Consider the following 19,619-nt stretch of genomic DNA (forward strand, 5'->3'; position numbering starts at 1 on the left):
AATCTCACTTTTTTCAATCGTTTTGATTGTCTCGGAAGTGCAAATTTTTCTTTAAACACTTTTTACTACGAGTCGTACAATTTTCTGCCCTCTCACATCTGTTTCGTATTGTATAAACAAACTAGCTTCGAAATCCTTGCCAATCCAATAACTTCAAATTATTTTCAGGACTTGCTCCTCTTACAAATGGTGATTTTCGGAGTGAACGCAACATATCGACATGCAGCATTTGTGATATCTTTATTCTTCTTCCTAAACGTGTATTTATTGTATTCGGCTCAAAATACGGTTCAAAACGCATCACATTCAGGAGATAGAGATGTAAACGTAGGTTATCAATCATCACTGTTTTAAAAAGGCAGAAAGCAGTACCATTAAATGTTATCCGATAATTCTATAAATTAAAACATTGTCTCCTGCTCGGTTAATCTTGTCTCAAATTTAAAAACCGAGCGTTGCGATTTACATTTTGATTTTAAACTTTCAGGTGGCAAATCATAACTCAAATTCTATCGAAACTTCTATTCCAACATGTGAAATCACCGATGATCTGGCGAAAAGTGCGATTTCTAGAGCCACATCGTCATCTTGCAAATCAAAACTCCAACTGGAAGCTTGTCTTCTGAAAAACGGAACATTCACTGAAACATTTCCTGAGAGTGAATGTTCTAATCACGAAAATCACTTGATTGATCAGAGGATTGGATGTTATTCGGATAAAAAAGATTCTCGAGTTTTGAAAGAATTCGAATACAAATTCCCGAAATCAAATGGAAAATCCACTTGTCGAAAGAACTGCTACAAAGCAGGATTTTTGTATTATGGATTGGAATTTGGGCAAGAATGTTTTTGTGGGAATGATGTGACGAATGCTACCGAAATTGATGACAAAGACTGTCAAACTTATAAATGTCCTGGCTCAGAACAAGATTTTTGTGGAGGATTCAACGCCGTCGAAATTTTCAGAACTGGCTTGAAATGTAAGGAAATCAAAGCTTTCACGAAGTCTCGGATTCGCGGAATATATAGCTTCTTGCGACATACACAATCGCCACAAAAACAGTTTATTAATCTGTTTTGGCCTTAAAAACGGAGAGTACAGTCCGCGTTTCGATATGATAATCCGTAGGAAACTGCCCCCTGATGTAGGAGAAACTATGTGTACTTTTTCATGGTTTTGTTCATAAAAATGGAAAAAACACGTAGTTCATCAAACAGGCTTAATCTACCGCCCTCACTCTATGATTCATTTTTTAGCAAAGGTCCACATGATGAAGCCTCAATACCTGGCTCCAGGAGAAGGTGAACCGCTGAAAGACTCAATCAAAATCCTGTTTCTTCTCCAATTGAATGGTCGAAATGAGCGTCAAGTGAAAAGATTTCTGAAATCAATATATCTTCCACACCATTATTATTACATCCACGTGGATAAGCGACAGAATTATATGTATTCAGAGATGAAGAAAGTCGCTGAAAAGATTCCGAATATTCATGTCACTGATCGCCGATTCAGTACAATTTGGGGTGGAGCCTCCCTTCTTCAAATGTTTCAACAAGTTATTCGAGATTCTTTGGAAATGGAACAGTTCAAGGACTGGGATTATATTTTCAATTTCTCTGAAAGTGATTTTCCAATATTGCCAATTCAAGATTTTGAGAAATTGATTACAGTGTGAGTACAGCTATTAGTTGGACATATTTTTGATTCTCTCTATTTCAGACACAAAGGTAAATCATTCTTGGCTTCTCACGGCTACAATACGGGAAAATTCATTCAAAAGCAAGGATTTGAATGGGTGTTCTCCGAATGTGATCAGAGAATGTTCCGTATCGGAAAGCGTGAATTTCCTCAAAATTTGAGAATTGATGGTGGATCAGATTGGGTTGGAATACATCGAGATCTCGCAGAATACTCGATTTCTGATGACGAGCTGCCAAAAAAGTTGAGAAAAATTTTTGAAAGTATTCTCCTTCCACTAGAGAGTTTCTATCATACTCTATCATTCAATTCGAGATTTTGTGATGATTTGTTGATGAGCAATCTTAGATTAACGAATTGGTATCGAAAGCAAGGATGCCGATGCGCCTCATTAAAGCAAATTGTCGATTGGTGTGGTTGTTCACCGTTGGTTTTTCGAGAAGAAACAAAGAATAAGTTTGAGTTACAGGTCGGGTCGCAATATAAAACATCAATAATTTCTCTTCAAATATTCCAGAAAGCTATCTCAAAACCAACTTATTTTGCTCGTAAATTTGATAGTATGATTGACATTGAATCGATTGAATCTGCCGAATTACAATCAATGTCACCTGAGAAACTTCAATTGGATCATCCAACCTATCATTTTGCATTTGCCAATATCTTCAAAAATGGAATTGATGAGGAAAAGATTCATTTCAGAAGTCTGGCAAACTTCGCATTGAAATCAATTAAATCCGACGATGAACTAAAGAAAATAGTGCAATTAGACGCTCTTCGTGCTCACCATAACGCTCAAATTGAAATTGTTATGAAAGTAAAAACGAGCTCGGACAGTGTTGAGTTTTTGATTCACCGAAAAACTCATGTCAAATTCTTAACTGAAAGTAGTTTGGAGGTCAATGGTTACCAGTTGAAAGAAATGACATACGGAACAAAATTCGAATGGAAAGAAGAAATTTGCAGAGAGTATATGGGATTTGTTACAGATGTGAGTGATATTCAAAATCTTTTACAAACATTTATGTACAGAAAAACTCGATTTGATGATGGAAAAATAAGTTCCTAAATCACGTGATAGTAATTTTTAAATCTCCTCCAAATTTATCTATGTTTTCGCCTGAAATGTACTGAAATGTGCGCACGCTAAATATCAATAATCTCACTGCCGCGTTCAAAACATAGTGACGCGCGGAACCCGGGAAGTGTCGGCTGCACACCTTACGTAATAAGCCGGTTCAATCCGTTTCAGTCAGGTTGGAGATCACATTGATTGTAATCTCGATTGTACAAATGTTTGTTTGTGTAATCTCTAACCGGGTGCAAACCGAATTTTTGGAAAAAGAATCTCTCAAAAGAGAGATTCGACAATGCTTGATTACCGTGAAACGTTTCTAATTTGCAGAAAGATACACTCCACGCTCGGCTAGAATGGAAATCAACTGAAAGAGTGAAAAAGAATGGAGATAAAACGAGTCCAGAAGTTGAATTCAAGTACAGAAAAGGAGATGAGTTGATTGAAAAGACAGTTGTGAAACCATATGACTCGGTCTTCGGAGGACAGTTCGATAGTTGGAATGTTGGCAAAAAGTAGGTTCAAACAAAATATATTATCGTTCTAAGACATATACACGGACATAAGTTGTTCAGTGATAAAAACTGTCAAGATAGCGGCGTTTTTCGTAATGTTTACAACGAATTGTTCATGAAAAGTCGTAATGATATGTGTCTCCGATATGTCATAGCCAGGAGAATATGTTCCAGGTTATTGAAATTGAAAAAGTTCCAATATAACGTCACAACCCTCACAAATAAAAATATTTATCAATCGAAGAAACTCCCATTTCTAGTTTGATTCACTCATTTCTCTCTTCTTTTCTCTCATCTCGATCACTTTTTCTTTTTCTGCGATCTTTTGGTTTTGTCGGATTGTTCGACTTGAAGACTTTCAACCTTTTCGAGTGTGTCATCTTCATCAGATTTTTCTTGATAGAATCCTGTCTTCATTTTCTCTTTTTTATCCTTCTCGTTGTCATTCTGTTTCTTCTTTTTCTTGCTCTCCGTTGGCATCTGAAAACTGAGCTTGAAAGCCACTGGCTTCTTCTTAAACTGACCTCAAACTTAGGGAACGGTTTCAGAGAACGGTCTTTGTTCTCCTTTGTCTTGTCATCAGCGGATCCTGCTCCCTCTTTCTGACCATCCTTTGATCCATCATTTGCTTCTTTGTCTCCAGCACCTGCATCCTTATTCTCTCCGCTCGTTTTTCCTTCCGCTGGCTTCGTTTCCTCATTTTTCGGCTCTTCTTTCACTCCACCCAACATACTTGGAGAAGGATCAGTGACTGGAGGCTTCTAAAACATTGAAACTGCTAACACAGCTATAGTATTTTCACTTACAATCGCAGATTTGACTACGAGAGACTCAGTCGATGACCCCCTTTTAGAAGGAGTATTTGCTCCAGTCGCCTTCTTTTTTCCTTTACATAGGATCCATGTTGGGCAGAAGACGAACACAATCAGAAATATATTCTGCGGAAGTTTGTTTGTGAAAACTTTCTCAAATTCTTTCTCATACCTGAACGAGAATTAGATGATCTCCGAAAGACATTCGGCGTCCTATTCTGAGACGTTAATTACTTCAATTGAGGAGATGAAATGAACAAAATTATTTGTGAAATGTGAGAACGTGATAACCAATATTTAAATTAAATTGTTTTCTAGTAGATAAGCTTTGTGTCGCCCGTGTAGAAATAGAGTGACACGGGAATCTGGAAATAAATGTTTTGACTTTTACGGTTACAAGTTTTCTGAAAACGTTTCAGTCCTCTCGTATAATCTTGTTTTATTCCTATTTTCAGACTTTCCAACATCTCCACCTGTGACAACTTCTTCGTCGACGTCATTTCCCCATCGTCTTCACCCGATTCCCTCCCTCTTGCTACCCTTCGTTTTCCCGTTTACACCGAACAAAATGTCGATTGTCACGAATCTTATCTTCAGGACTTTTTTGAAATCGTCGACTTTTGTACATCTGAGGCAGCATGTAAAGAGAAAATTTGGAGCACAAGTTATCCGGATCCAAAATCTGATATCATTGTTGGATACGATTCGGAGGCTAGAACTCTGAAATAGAAAAATTGTTTTAGTTTTTACTTCAAATTCGTGTAGCTTTCTTGAGCTTGATTTTTGTAATTTTTTAGTTTGTTAATTCAAATATTCTAGCATTTTTCCGATTTCCCCGTAATTATGCTATTGTTTTGGCCAGTTATCCAACGAGTTTGCATCCCATTTATTCACTTCTCCCCTCCTTTTCTAATTTTCTAGATTATTTTCATTGTTATTTCACCTTTGTGCCTTTCCCTTTTCCAAACTTCCCGTGTTTCTCCTCAATGTGATAGCAGCATAATATTTCAACTCCGTCCGGGTCATTTTTACGCATTTTCTGATATACCAACCAGTCATTTTCAGCATTCTGTGATTCATTTTGATGTTTATTAAAATAAAACTAAGTTATCATGTTCATATCTTTTCAAACTAATTTTGTTACGGTTTCTACCAAATCATCTATCTAAAACTGAGAAGAATGTATTCATCAAGTATTCAATATAATTTTTTTGGAAAACAATTTCGAGCTAGGATTCCCCAAAAAAAATTTCTACCTACTGGTTTCTGTAACTGCAAAGTAAAAAACATGTATGCATGGAACTACGCTTCAGAATCCCAAGTCACTGAAAGAATGGAGAACCCAACTCGAGTTCTACAAATGATGATTCGAAGGATAGCAATGCTTTCGAAGCGGTTCGATGGATCACCCGAATCTGTCAGTATTATTCATTCGGTTGTGGCAAATTTCGATTCGAATGTTTTGCGTAAGTACTGAACCTAACCACGATGAAAGTGATTGTTGATGGTCGAAACGTCATGTCAAGTGAATAAAACATAATTTCAGAGCAATTCCTTCCCAATCGATTCAGCCGTGCAGTCAATACAATGTTCGAGTCAACGATAAAAGACTCGTCTGGTGGAATTCAATACGCAGATGTTTACAAAGATGAATATTGTCATGTTAACACATTTGGATTATCGTATGTATCTAATTTTCAACTCCTCTCCTGAAGTAATATTTTTTCAGAAGACCCGGCCTGAAAATCCCTCTCCACGACCACCCGGATCAGAATGCAGTTATGAAAGTATTTCAAGGATCAGTCAAAATTCGATCATTTACAATTCTGGATGAGAAATCAGCAGGAAGTGAAGAGAAGGAAGTGAGCACATCTAGACAAGAAATTGATCAAATAAGAGTACGATATGAAGGAGAAACTGTACTCTCAAGCCGATCTGGTGAAATACATTCTGCTGTTTTGGGACCAAAAAATGGTAAGGTAGAGACTAAAACTCAAAAAAGTCTCAATTCTGTAGTTTGAAATTTCAAAAAAAAAAACGCCGAACTGGTCATCTAATTGTACTTGTTTTTCAGGTAATATCCACGAAGTGGTAGCATTGGAACCACACACATACTTTTGTGATTTCTTCTTCCCCGTAACTCCATCCTGTCATTATTATGTTCCAGTTCAACTTGAACCACTAGTCGCTGGCCAAACTTTAGTTCTGCAGCAGATTCCGTGTCCTCGATCATTCATTTGCGATAATATGGATTTCCCATCTTTCCAGAAGTTTAATATTAGCGATTAACTGTTTGATATTCTTGTATATTTGAATATATTTAATTTATTTTGTATTTTTTTAACCGGCCATAGATTCTCTATTTTTATTTTGATTATTCTATTCACTCAACACTTTTCCCGATGTTCTCTCTATTTTTCATGCAAACCGTTGACCAACACATACATTCTGGTTCTTCTTATTTTGACCCTGTTTGCTCTTATAATTCCATGTACTTATTTTCCATTCACTAATATATTTGCAATGAATTGTGAGGTTCTAAGATATTTCTACAGAAACATTCAAACACTGGGTTTACATCCAATTATTTCTTATTGATTTTCTTGGGAATTCTCATTTGGAAAAGAATTTAAATGCAAATCAGATTAACTTTTTATCTGTTCATTTGTGTAATTTCCAGATGGATCAACTCCGAAAAGAGGGATGGTTCATCAACGAATCTCAAACTTCCGAGTTTTTTGAAGAAGGAATTCTCCCAAAGACAAGTCAAGAGATAGTGAAAACAATTCTGAACGAGGATCTCCGTCATTTCGGTGAAGCCAGTATCATCAATTTACAAAAAAAGGAAGAATCAGTGTTCGATGGTCCGTGTGTTCTTCAATTGCTTCGCTATCGAAACGTTTCGGTGCCAAGGATCAAAGTACGAAAGTTGTTCTTTTTGAAGAAGTTTCCCTTCTAACAAAATTCAGATCATTACTTCCATATTTGGATGTTTATTTACTTTTTCATTTTCCAGGAAGAACTCAATCAAACAGACCCCGCCCACTCCATCATTCGACTCTTCTTCACTGATGGACACACTTCAATTTCTGCTGTGGTACTTCAAACAATTCCTGGAATCAATTCAGATACACCACCTGGAACTAAAATTCAAATAAATGGAACCGTTCCGATTGAGGGAAATTTTCTAATTTTGGACAAGAAAAATGTAAAAATATTGGGCGGACGAGTGGAGGAAATGATTGAAAAATGGAATGTAGAGAAGAGTTCAGTGAGAGCAGATGGATTCAAGTCGAGTGTTGGAAAAGGTAAATTCAACACAACTCTACCGAGATCTAGAATAATCTCTAATTTAGGAACTGGCGCTCCGAAATGGGTTTCATTCGGAAAACGTGGTCAGAAAGGTCAACTCGAAAAAGGATTCAAAGCGAATAGCGTTATGCCAAAAAATCAAAAAGAAGGCGACGAAGCTGACGATTTTTCGAAGAATCGTGCAGAAATACTCAAGGAATTGGATACAGAAACTGCAAAAACATTTGCTAAACCCAATTTAGCTCCACCTCCCGTCAAAGCTCCGCCTCCTCCGAAAGAGAGACAAGCTCCAACTGCGAAACCAGTGGGGGCGAGACCTCCGAGAAAAGGGCGTGGTCGGAAGAATTCAGAAGACGGTCCAGATGTCGATGTTGGAGAATATGCAAATCATAAACCAAGTGGTCCTGCTACTCTATTCGATTTCATTGGAGGTGGTGGAGAGAAAGGGGCGGAGCTTCAAGCAGTCATTGAGAAAACTTCGAAGTTGAATGTATCGTCATCGAATAATGAGGGAAGAGGAGGATCCAAAACTTTCGAAAAGAAGTTTGATAATAATAAAGGAGGAAATTTCAACAAGAAGTTTGGAAATGATAGTCGGCAATCTAATAACGGAGGAGCAAGTGGTTCAGGTGGTAAATATGTGGATCGAGGTGAGAAAATATTATTGAATGTATGGATTTTGATACTTTATGTTTCAGAACAAAGACCTCCAAGAAACGACGTCAGAGGAGGGCCAGCTGGTTCGAAATATCAATCTAACAACGATCGAAATCCTCAATCTTCGAAAAATTATAATCAATCAAACCAAGGAGCACCACGTGGAAATCTGGGAACGAAACCTTTCGGAGACAAAAATTCTGGAAAATCATACGAGAATTCTGGAAAACCACAAGGAGGAAACGGACATCAGAAGTATTCTGATCGCCCGAACACAGGCCCACCAGCCGCTCAGAGTCAATCAAATCCACGTGGTGGCAGTCAGCAACACCACCAACAGAGTTAGTATCGATCTATTTTGAGTATTTAGAAAATCGAATAATTAATTATCAGATCGTTCATCGAATAATCGTCCAAACTACTCTCAAGGAAATTCAACAAACAATAATTACAACTCCAATCAGACAGCTGAAAATCCACGTCAACAAAGCTTCCGTCAGAATCCTCAACATTTCCATCAAGGGCCTCCGCAAGGTTCACAGAATTTCCAACGGGGTCCTCCACAGAATCCACGTGTAAACTTCGGACAAGGGCAACATCAAAACTTCCAAAGAGAAGGAGCACATCAAAATCCACGTGGAAATCAACAGTTTCAAGGTGCACCACGTGGAAACCCGAAAGGAGGTAATTGAGAACAAGATAGATTAACAGTCATCTAATCTGGTTTCTTTCAGGATACCAACCTCAAGAAAATCTTGGACAATGGCAAGTTGGCTCACAATGTCTCTCCACGTGGACGGATGGAAACTTGTATCCAGCGACGATCACCCAACTACTCCCAGATAGACAAGCGGTTGTTCGCTATAATGAATACGGAAATATGCAAACAGTTCCAGTTGATTTTTTGATTTTCCAATAATGTTTCTATTATCTCATTGCATGATTGTTTTCTACAGAAAGAGTTTCTAATAAATATATGTATTCAGAAAACTTTGAAAAATACGAAAATTACACATGTAGTAGGAAAAGGAAAATAAGGAACGCAATGAACATAGTAGGAAATTTGGAATCGGGAAGGAAAAGTCAGAAGAGAATTGAGCTATAAAAACTTATTTCTTCTCAAAAGCCAATACGGATCTCAAGCTTTCTCCTTTGTGAAGGACGTCGAATGCAGTGTTGATCTCATCAATATGATACCGATGAGTGATAAATTCATCGATAAGAAGCTTCTTGTTCAAGTAATCTTCGACAAGCTTTGGAACACTGTCGACTGATTTCCAGCCACCGAAAGCAGTTCCCTTCCATGTGCGGCCAGTGACAAGCTGGAATGGACGAGTGGAAATTTCTTGTCCGGCACCTGCGACTCCAATGATGCACGAGACTCCCCATCCTTTGTGGGCAGCTTCAAGAGCTTGACGCTGAAAAAATAGAGAATTTATCATTTATTAGAGAAGATTTGAACGTGTTATGCGTATTGAAGATGCATCTAAGAACTCACCATAGTATGAACATTTCCAATACACTCAAAAGTGTAGTCGAATCCTCCATCGAAGTTATCAACAAGCCATGCTTGGAAGCTCTTTCCTTCGGCCAACTGAACATTTTTTGGATTGATACACTCAGTGGCTCCGAAGAATTTTGCCGATTCAAACTTCGATTCAATCAAATCGATTCCAATGATTCTTTTGGCACCAGCAGCCTTTGCGCCCATAATCACAGCCAATCCAACAGCTCCAAGACCCCAAACAGCTACAGTACTTCCCTCTTCGACCTTACAAGTATTCAAAACTGCTCCGTATCCTGTCGAAATTCCACATCCAAGAAGAGAGACTTTCTCCAATGGAGCCTCTGGATTCACTTTACAGAGTGAGATATCAGCAACTACAGTATATTCAGAGAAGGTGGAGCAACCCATGAAGTGGAAGATTCCGTAAAACAATGCTCCCACTTGAAACAAGTATCTATAATTTATGCAGCAGCACTTGTTTTCAGCTTCTCTTTTGGCATAAGACATAACCACATGACAATCGAGCATCGACTTTCAGAAAATCTTATGACAGCCAGTTTTCCTCCTTACTGCTTTTTCTGAGTATATAGTGCACTATTATCTTATCCAAACCTTGAGAAGTTTAATAGCTCGAGTTGGCTGCAAGCACAGAGGATCATTTTAAGATTACATATACTTACAATACATACATTTAAATTAGATCTTCCACGGCCACGGATACGTACGTACGGATGCTTATTAATAAGCTTATTCAAACACAAAAAAAACGTTTTCAAACTCCCTCTATTTTCTATTGTGTACTGGAGCGCGCTCACATACCAGAAACCGTGTACTCCTCCCGGACGATCTCGTGCAAAAAGTTCTCGATTTTAATTATCCCCGCGAAAATCCAAATCTCACTTTTTTCAATCGTTTTGATTGTCTCGGAAGTGCAAATTTTTCTTTAAACACTTTTTACTACGAGTCGTACAATTTTCTGCCCTCTCACATCTGTTTCGTATTGTATAAACAAACTAGCTTCGAAATCCTTGCCAATCCAATAACTTCAAATTATTTTCAGGACTTGCTCCTCTTACAAATGGTGATTTTCGGAGTGAACGCAACATATCGACATGCAGCATTTGTGATATCTTTATTCTTCTTCCTAAACGTGTATTTATTGTATTCGGCTCAAAATACGGTTCAAAACGCATCACATTCAGGAGATAGAGATGTAAACGTAGGTTATCAATCATCACTGTTTTAAAAAGGCAGAAAGCAGTACCATTAAATGTTATCCGATAATTCTATAAATTAAAACATTGTCTCCTGCTCGGTTAATCTTGTCTCAAATTTAAAAACCGAGCGTTGCGATTTACATTTTGATTTTAAACTTTCAGGTGGCAAATCATAACTCAAATTCTATCGAAACTTCTATTCCAACATGTGAAATCACCGATGATCTGGCGAAAAGTGCGATTTCTAGAGCCACATCGTCATCTTGCAAATCAAAACTCCAACTGGAAGCTTGTCTTCTGAAAAACGGAACATTCACTGAAACATTTCCTGAGAGTGAATGTTCTAATCACGAAAATCACTTGATTGATCAGAGGATTGGATGTTATTCGGATAAAAAAGATTCTCGAGTTTTGAAAGAATTCGAATACAAATTCCCGAAATCAAATGGAAAATCCACTTGTCGAAAGAACTGCTACAAAGCAGGATTTTTGTATTATGGATTGGAATTTGGGCAAGAATGTTTTTGTGGGAATGATGTGACGAATGCTACCGAAATTGATGACAAAGACTGTCAAACTTATAAATGTCCTGGCTCAGAACAAGATTTTTGTGGAGGATTCAACGCCGTCGAAATTTTCAGAACTGGCTTGAAATGTAAGGAAATCAAAGCTTTCACGAAGTCTCGGATTCGCGGAATATATAGCTTCTTGCGACATACACAATCGCCACAAAAACAGTTTATTAATCTGTTTTGGCCTTAAAAACGGAGAGTACAGTCCGCGTTTCGATATGATAATCCGTAGGAAACTGCCCCCTGATGTAGGAGAAACTATGTGTACTTTTTCATGGTTTTGTTCATAAAAATGGAAAAAACACGTAGTTCATCAAACAGGCTTAATCTACCGCCCTCACTCTATGATTCATTTTTTAGCAAAGGTCCACATGATGAAGCCTCAATACCTGGCTCCAGGAGAAGGTGAACCGCTGAAAGACTCAATCAAAATCCTGTTTCTTCTCCAATTGAATGGTCGAAATGAGCGTCAAGTGAAAAGATTTCTGAAATCAATATATCTTCCACACCATTATTATTACATCCACGTGGATAAGCGACAGAATTATATGTATTCAGAGATGAAGAAAGTCGCTGAAAAGATTCCGAATATTCATGTCACTGATCGCCGATTCAGTACAATTTGGGGTGGAGCCTCCCTTCTTCAAATGTTTCAACAAGTTATTCGAGATTCTTTGGAAATGGAACAGTTCAAGGACTGGGATTATATTTTCAATTTCTCTGAAAGTGATTTTCCAATATTGCCAATTCAAGATTTTGAGAAATTGATTACAGTGTGAGTACAGCTATTAGTTGGACATATTTTTGATTCTCTCTATTTCAGACACAAAGGTAAATCATTCTTGGCTTCTCACGGCTACAATACGGGAAAATTCATTCAAAAGCAAGGATTTGAATGGGTGTTCTCCGAATGTGATCAGAGAATGTTCCGTATCGGAAAGCGTGAATTTCCTCAAAATTTGAGAATTGATGGTGGATCAGATTGGGTTGGAATACATCGAGATCTCGCAGAATACTCGATTTCTGATGACGAGCTGCCAAAAAAGTTGAGAAAAATTTTTGAAAGTATTCTCCTTCCACTAGAGAGTTTCTATCATACTCTATCATTCAATTCGAGATTTTGTGATGATTTGTTGATGAGCAATCTTAGATTAACGAATTGGTATCGAAAGCAAGGATGCCGATGCGCCTCATTAAAGCAAATTGTCGATTGGTGTGGTTGTTCACCGTTGGTTTTTCGAGAAGAAACAAAGAATAAGTTTGAGTTACAGGTCGGGTCGCAATATAAAACATCAATAATTTCTCTTCAAATATTCCAGAAAGCTATCTCAAAACCAACTTATTTTGCTCGTAAATTTGATAGTATGATTGACATTGAATCGATTGAATCTGCCGAATTACAATCAATGTCACCTGAGAAACTTCAATTGGATCATCCAACCTATCATTTTGCATTTGCCAATATCTTCAAAAATGGAATTGATGAGGAAAAGATTCATTTCAGAAGTCTGGCAAACTTCGCATTGAAATCAATTAAATCCGACGATGAACTAAAGAAAATAGTGCAATTAGACGCTCTTCGTGCTCACCATAACGCTCAAATTGAAATTGTTATGAAAGTAAAAACGAGCTCGGACAGTGTTGAGTTTTTGATTCACCGAAAAACTCATGTCAAATTCTTAACTGAAAGTAGTTTGGAGGTCAATGGTTACCAGTTGAAAGAAATGACATACGGAACAAAATTCGAATGGAAAGAAGAAATTTGCAGAGAGTATATGGGATTTGTTACAGATGTGAGTGATATTCAAAATCTTTTACAAACATTTATGTACAGAAAAACTCGATTTGATGATGGAAAAATAAGTTCCTAAATCACGTGATAGTAATTTTTAAATCTCCTCCAAATTTATCTATGTTTTCGCCTGAAATGTACTGAAATGTGCGCACGCTAAATATCAATAATCTCACTGCCGCGTTCAAAACATAGTGACGCGCGGAACCCGGGAAGTGTCGGCTGCACACCTTACGTAATAAGCCGGTTCAATCCGTTTCAGTCAGGTTGGAGATCACATTGATTGTAATCTCGATTGTACAAATGTTTGTTTGTGTAATCTCTAACCGGGTGCAAACCGAATTTTTGGAAAAAGAATCTCTCAAAAGAGAGATTCGACAATGCTTGATTACCGTGAAACGTTTCTAATTTGCAGAAAGATACACTCCACGCTCGGCTAGAATGGAAATCAACTGAAAGAGTGAAAAAGAATGGAGATAAAACGAGTCCAGAAGTTGAATTCAAGTACAGAAAAGGAGATGAGTTGATTGAAAAGACAGTTGTGAAACCATATGACTCGGTCTTCGGAGGACAGTTCGATAGTTGGAATGTTGGCAAAAAGTAGGTTCAAACAAAATATATTATCGTTCTAAGACATATACACGGACATAAGTTGTTCAGTGATAAAAACTGTCAAGATAGCGGCGTTTTTCGTAATGTTTACAACGAATTGTTCATGAAAAGTCGTAATGATATGTGTCTCCGATATGTCATAGCCAGGAGAATATGTTCCAGGTTATTGAAATTGAAAAAGTTCCAATATAACGTCACAACCCTCACAAATAAAAATATTTATCAATCGAAGAAACTCCCATTTCTAGTTTGATTCACTCATTTCTCTCTTCTTTTCTCTCATCTCGATCACTTTTTCTTTTTCTGCGATCTTTTGGTTTTGTCGGATTGTTCGACTTGAAGACTTTCAACCTTTTCGAGTGTGTCATCTTCATCAGATTTTTCTTGATAGAATCCTGTCTTCATTTTCTCTTTTTTATCCTTCTCGTTGTCATTCTGTTTCTTCTTTTTCTTGCTCTCCGTTGGCATCTGAAAACTGAGCTTGAAAGCCACTGGCTTCTTCTTAAACTGACCTCAAACTTAGGGAACGGTTTCAGAGAACGGTCTTTGTTCTCCTTTGTCTTGTCATCAGCGGATCCTGCTCCCTCTTTCTGACCATCCTTTGATCCATCATTTGCTTCTTTGTCTCCAGCACCTGCATCCTTATTCTCTCCGCTCGTTTTTCCTTCCGCTGGCTTCGTTTCCTCATTTTTCGGCTCTTCTTTCACTCCACCCAACATACTTGGAGAAGGATCAGTGACTGGAGGCTTCTAAAACATTGAAACTGCTAACACAGCTATAGTATTTTCACTTACAATCGCAGATTTGACTACGAGAGACTCAGTCGATGACCCCCTTTTAGAAGGAGTATTTGCTCCAGTCGCCTTCTTTTTTCCTTTACATAGGATCCATGTTGGGCAGAAGACGAACACAATCAGAAATATATTCTGCGGAAGTTTGTTTGTGAAAACTTTCTCAAATTCTTTCTCATACCTGAACGAGAATTAGATGATCTCCGAAAGACATTCGGCGTCCTATTCTGAGACGTTAATTACTTCAATTGAGGAGATGAAATGAACAAAATTATTTGTGAAATGTGAGAACGTGATAACCAATATTTAAATTAAATTGTTTTCTAGTAGATAAGCTTTGTGTCGCCCGTGTAGAAATAGAGTGACACGGGAATCTGGAAATAAATGTTTTGACTTTTACGGTTACAAGTTTTCTGAAAACGTTTCAGTCCTCTCGTATAATCTTGTTTTATTCCTATTTTCAGACTTTCCAACATCTCCACCTGTGACAACTTCTTCGTCGACGTCATTTCCCCATCGTCTTCACCCGATTCCCTCCCTCTTGCTACCCTTCGTTTTCCCGTTTACACCGAACAAAATGTCGATTGTCACGAATCTTATCTTCAGGACTTTTTTGAAATCGTCGACTTTTGTACATCTGAGGCAGCATGTAAAGAGAAAATTTGGAGCACAAGTTATCCGGATCCAAAATCTGATATCATTGTTGGATACGATTCGGAGGCTAGAACTCTGAAATAGAAAAATTGTTTTAGTTTTTACTTCAAATTCGTGTAGCTTTCTTGAGCTTGATTTTTGTAATTTTTTAGTTTGTTAATTCAAATATTCTAGCATTTTTCCGATTTCCCCGTAATTATGCTATTGTTTTGGCCAGTTATCCAACGAGTTTGCATCCCATTTATTCACTTCTCCCCTCCTTTTCTAATTTTCTAGATTATTTTCATTGTTATTTCACCTTTGTGCCTTTCCCTTTTCCAAACTTCCCGTGTTTCTCCTCAATGTGATAGCAGCATAATATTTCAACTCCGTCCGGGTCATTTTTACGCATTTTCTGATATACCAACCAGTCATTTTCAGCATTCTGTGATTCATTTTGATGTTTATTAAAATAAAACTAAGTTATCATGTTCATATCTTTTCAAACTAATTTTGTTACGGTTTCTACCAAATCATCTATCTAAAACTGAGAAGAATGTATTCATCAAGTATTCAATATAATTTTTTTGGAAAACAATTTCGAGCTAGGATTCCCCAAAAAAAATTTCTACCTACTGGTTTCTGTAACTGCAAAGTAAAAAACATGTATGCATGGAACTACGCTTCAGAATCCCAAGTCACTGAAAGAATGGAGAACCCAACTCGAGTTCTACAAATGATGATTCGAAGGATAGCAATGCTTTCGAAGCGGTTCGATGGATCACCCGAATCTGTCAGTATTATTCATTCGGTTGTGGCAAATTTCGATTCGAATGTTTTGCGTAAGTACTGAACCTAACCACGATGAAAGTGATTGTTGATGGTCGAAACGTCATGTCAAGTGAATAAAACATAATTTCAGAGCAATTCCTTCCCAATCGATTCAGCCGTGCAGTCAATACAATGTTCGAGTCAACGATAAAAGACTCGTCTGGTGGAATTCAATACGCAGATGTTTACAAAGATGAATATTGTCATGTTAACACATTTGGATTATCGTATGTATCTAATTTTCAACTCCTCTCCTGAAGTAATATTTTTTCAGAAGACCCGGCCTGAAAATCCCTCTCCACGACCACCCGGATCAGAATGCAGTTATGAAAGTATTTCAAGGATCAGTCAAAATTCGATCATTTACAATTCTGGATGAGAAATCAGCAGGAAGTGAAGAGAAGGAAGTGAGCACATCTAGACAAGAAATTGATCAAATAAGAGTACGATATGAAGGAGAAACTGTACTCTCAAGCCGATCTGGTGAAATACATTCTGCTGTTTTGGGACCAAAAAATGGTAAGGTAGAGACTAAAACTCAAAAAAGTCTCAATTCTGTAGTTTGAAATTTCAAAAAAAAAAACGCCGAACTGGTCATCTAATTGTACTTGTTTTTCAGGTAATATCCACGAAGTGGTAGCATTGGAACCACACACATACTTTTGTGATTTCTTCTTCCCCGTAACTCCATCCTGTCATTATTATGTTCCAGTTCAACTTGAACCACTAGTCGCTGGCCAAACTTTAGTTCTGCAGCAGATTCCGTGTCCTCGATCATTCATTTGCGATAATATGGATTTCCCATCTTTCCAGAAGTTTAATATTAGCGATTAACTGTTTGATATTCTTGTATATTTGAATATATTTAATTTATTTTGTATTTTTTTAACCGGCCATAGATTCTCTATTTTTATTTTGATTATTCTATTCACTCAACACTTTTCCCGATGTTCTCTCTATTTTTCATGCAAACCGTTGACCAACACATACATTCTGGTTCTTCTTATTTTGACCCTGTTTGCTCTTATAATTCCATGTACTTATTTTCCATTCACTAATATATTTGCAATGAATTGTGAGGTTCTAAGATATTTCTACAGAAACATTCAAACACTGGGTTTACATCCAATTATTTCTTATTGATTTTCTTGGGAATTCTCATTTGGAAAAGAATTTAAATGCAAATCAGATTAACTTTTTATCTGTTCATTTGTGTAATTTCCAGATGGATCAACTCCGAAAAGAGGGATGGTTCATCAACGAATCTCAAACTTCCGAGTTTTTTGAAGAAGGAATTCTCCCAAAGACAAGTCAAGAGATAGTGAAAACAATTCTGAACGAGGATCTCCGTCATTTCGGTGAAGCCAGTATCATCAATTTACAAAAAAAGGAAGAATCAGTGTTCGATGGTCCGTGTGTTCTTCAATTGCTTCGCTATCGAAACGTTTCGGTGCCAAGGATCAAAGTACGAAAGTTGTTCTTTTTGAAGAAGTTTCCCTTCTAACAAAATTCAGATCATTACTTCCATATTTGGATGTTTATTTACTTTTTCATTTTCCAGGAAGAACTCAATCAAACAGACCCCGCCCACTCCATCATTCGACTCTTCTTCACTGATGGACACACTTCAATTTCTGCTGTGGTACTTCAAACAATTCCTGGAATCAATTCAGATACACCACCTGGAACTAAAATTCAAATAAATGGAACCGTTCCGATTGAGGGAAATTTTCTAATTTTGGACAAGAAAAATGTAAAAATATTGGGCGGACGAGTGGAGGAAATGATTGAAAAATGGAATGTAGAGAAGAGTTCAGTGAGAGCAGATGGATTCAAGTCGAGTGTTGGAAAAGGTAAATTCAACACAACTCTACCGAGATCTAGAATAATCTCTAATTTAGGAACTGGCGCTCCGAAATGGGTTTCATTCGGAAAACGTGGTCAGAAAGGTCAACTCGAAAAAGGATTCAAAGCGAATAGCGTTATGCCAAAAAATCAAAAAGAAGGCGACGAAGCTGACGATTTTTCGAAGAATCGTGCAGAAATACTCAAGGAATTGGATACAGAAACTGCAAAAACATTTGCTAAACCCAATTTAGCTCCACCTCCCGTCAAAGCTCCGCCTCCTCCGAAAGAGAGACAAGCTCCAACTGCGAAACCAGTGGGGGCGAGACCTCCGAGAAAAGGGCGTGGTCGGAAGAATTCAGAAGACGGTCCAGATGTCGATGTTGGAGAATATGCAAATCATAAACCAAGTGGTCCTGCTACTCTATTCGATTTCATTGGAGGTGGTGGAGAGAAAGGGGCGGAGCTTCAAGCAGTCATTGAGAAAACTTCGAAGTTGAATGTATCGTCATCGAATAATGAGGGAAGAGGAGGATCCAAAACTTTCGAAAAGAAGTTTGATAATAATAAAGGAGGAAATTTCAACAAGAAGTTTGGAAATGATAGTCGGCAATCTAATAACGGAGGAGCAAGTGGTTCAGGTGGTAAATATGTGGATCGAGGTGAGAAAATATTATTGAATGTATGGATTTTGATACTTTATGTTTCAGAACAAAGACCTCCAAGAAACGACGTCAGAGGAGGGCCAGCTGGTTCGAAATATCAATCTAACAACGATCGAAATCCTCAATCTTCGAAAAATTATAATCAATCAAACCAAGGAGCACCACGTGGAAATCTGGGAACGAAACCTTTCGGAGACAAAAATTCTGGAAAATCATACGAGAATTCTGGAAAACCACAAGGAGGAAACGGACATCAGAAGTATTCTGATCGCCCGAACACAGGCCCACCAGCCGCTCAGAGTCAATCAAATCCACGTGGTGGCAGTCAGCAACACCACCAACAGAGTTAGTATCGATCTATTTTGAGTATTTAGAAAATCGAATAATTAATTATCAGATCGTTCATCGAATAATCGTCCAAACTACTCTCAAGGAAATTCAACAAACAATAATTACAACTCCAATCAGACAGCTGAAAATCCACGTCAACAAAGCTTCCGTCAGAATCCTCAACATTTCCATCAAGGGCCTCCGCAAGGTTCACAGAATTTCCAACGGGGTCCTCCACAGAATCCACGTGTAAACTTCGGACAAGGGCAACATCAAAACTTCCAAAGAGAAGGAGCACATCAAAATCCACGTGGAAATCAACAGTTTCAAGGTGCACCACGTGGAAACCCGAAAGGAGGTAATTGAGAACAAGATAGATTAACAGTCATCTAATCTGGTTTCTTTCAGGATACCAACCTCAAGAAAATCTTGGACAATGGCAAGTTGGCTCACAATGTCTCTCCACGTGGACGGATGGAAACTTGTATCCAGCGACGATCACCCAACTACTCCCAGATAGACAAGCGGTTGTTCGCTATAATGAATACGGAAATATGCAAACAGTTCCAGTTGATTTTTTGATTTTCCAATAATGTTTCTATTATCTCATTGCATGATTGTTTTCTACAGAAAGAGTTTCTAATAAATATATGTATTCAGAAAACTTTGAAAAATACGAAAATTACACATGTAGTAGGAAAAGGAAAATAAGGAACGCAATGAACATAGTAGGAAATTTGGAATCGGGAAGGAA

At 37.7% G+C, this 19,619-nt stretch overlaps 9 protein-coding genes across 9 annotated transcripts; 6 read left to right on the forward strand and 3 right to left on the reverse strand.

Moving 5' to 3' along the window:
• Window positions 1–186: 186 nt before the first annotated feature.
• On the forward strand, window positions 187–4,830 carry GCK72_019116 (uncharacterized protein; the record flags this gene model as incomplete). Its single annotated transcript, XM_003115443.2, has 7 exons — window positions 187–327; window positions 488–980; window positions 1,258–1,672; window positions 1,721–2,168; window positions 2,217–2,690; window positions 3,105–3,289; window positions 4,557–4,830. The coding sequence occupies 7 exons, from the start codon at window positions 187–189 to the stop codon at window positions 4,828–4,830; spliced, it is 2,430 nt and encodes an 809-aa protein (XP_003115491.2).
• On the reverse strand, window positions 3,590–4,306 carry GCK72_019117 (uncharacterized protein; the record flags this gene model as incomplete). The annotated part of the gene is made up of 4 exons (XM_003115346.2): window positions 3,590–3,769; window positions 3,814–4,050; window positions 4,096–4,227; window positions 4,274–4,306. 4 exons carry the CDS (start codon window positions 4,304–4,306, stop codon window positions 3,590–3,592), a joined length of 582 nt encoding a protein of 193 aa, XP_003115394.1.
• A 559-nt stretch (window positions 4,831–5,389) lies between the features above and the next one.
• On the forward strand, window positions 5,390–6,390 carry GCK72_019118 (uncharacterized protein; the record flags this gene model as incomplete). The annotated part of the gene is made up of 4 exons (XM_053732884.1): window positions 5,390–5,567; window positions 5,648–5,783; window positions 5,831–6,075; window positions 6,176–6,390. 4 exons carry the CDS (start codon window positions 5,390–5,392, stop codon window positions 6,388–6,390), a joined length of 774 nt encoding a protein of 257 aa, XP_053581797.1.
• A 391-nt stretch (window positions 6,391–6,781) lies between these two features.
• Window positions 6,782–8,989, forward strand: GCK72_019119 (uncharacterized protein; the record flags this gene model as incomplete). Its single annotated transcript, XM_003115590.2, has 6 exons — window positions 6,782–7,021; window positions 7,118–7,409; window positions 7,458–8,063; window positions 8,112–8,411; window positions 8,464–8,754; window positions 8,805–8,989. 6 exons carry the CDS (start codon window positions 6,782–6,784, stop codon window positions 8,987–8,989), a joined length of 1,914 nt encoding a protein of 637 aa, XP_003115638.2.
• Window positions 8,990–9,179: 190 nt separating this feature from the next.
• On the reverse strand, window positions 9,180–9,985 carry GCK72_019120 (uncharacterized protein; the record flags this gene model as incomplete). The annotated part of the gene is made up of 2 exons (XM_053732885.1): window positions 9,180–9,488; window positions 9,569–9,985. The coding sequence occupies 2 exons, from the start codon at window positions 9,983–9,985 to the stop codon at window positions 9,180–9,182; spliced, it is 726 nt and encodes a 241-aa protein (XP_053581798.1).
• A 670-nt stretch (window positions 9,986–10,655) lies between these two features.
• Window positions 10,656–15,299, forward strand: GCK72_019121 (uncharacterized protein; the record flags this gene model as incomplete). The annotated part of the gene is made up of 7 exons (XM_053732886.1): window positions 10,656–10,796; window positions 10,957–11,449; window positions 11,727–12,141; window positions 12,190–12,637; window positions 12,686–13,159; window positions 13,574–13,758; window positions 15,026–15,299. The coding sequence occupies 7 exons, from the start codon at window positions 10,656–10,658 to the stop codon at window positions 15,297–15,299; spliced, it is 2,430 nt and encodes an 809-aa protein (XP_053581799.1).
• GCK72_019122 (uncharacterized protein) lies at window positions 14,059–14,775 on the reverse strand (the record flags this gene model as incomplete). The annotated part of the gene is made up of 4 exons (XM_053732887.1): window positions 14,059–14,238; window positions 14,283–14,519; window positions 14,565–14,696; window positions 14,743–14,775. 4 exons carry the CDS (start codon window positions 14,773–14,775, stop codon window positions 14,059–14,061), a joined length of 582 nt encoding a protein of 193 aa, XP_053581800.1.
• A 559-nt stretch (window positions 15,300–15,858) lies between the features above and the next one.
• Window positions 15,859–16,859, forward strand: GCK72_019123 (uncharacterized protein; the record flags this gene model as incomplete). Its single annotated transcript, XM_003115298.2, has 4 exons — window positions 15,859–16,036; window positions 16,117–16,252; window positions 16,300–16,544; window positions 16,645–16,859. 4 exons carry the CDS (start codon window positions 15,859–15,861, stop codon window positions 16,857–16,859), a joined length of 774 nt encoding a protein of 257 aa, XP_003115346.2.
• Window positions 16,860–17,250: 391 nt separating this feature from the next.
• Window positions 17,251–19,458, forward strand: GCK72_019124 (uncharacterized protein; the record flags this gene model as incomplete). Its single annotated transcript, XM_053732888.1, has 6 exons — window positions 17,251–17,490; window positions 17,587–17,878; window positions 17,927–18,532; window positions 18,581–18,880; window positions 18,933–19,223; window positions 19,274–19,458. 6 exons carry the CDS (start codon window positions 17,251–17,253, stop codon window positions 19,456–19,458), a joined length of 1,914 nt encoding a protein of 637 aa, XP_053581801.1.
• Between the last annotated feature and the right edge of the window lie 161 nt (window positions 19,459–19,619).

This window comes from Caenorhabditis remanei, chromosome V (genome assembly GCF_010183535.1).
Source record: "Caenorhabditis remanei strain PX506 chromosome V, whole genome shotgun sequence".
Lineage (NCBI taxonomy): Eukaryota > Metazoa > Nematoda > Chromadorea > Rhabditida > Rhabditidae > Caenorhabditis > Caenorhabditis remanei.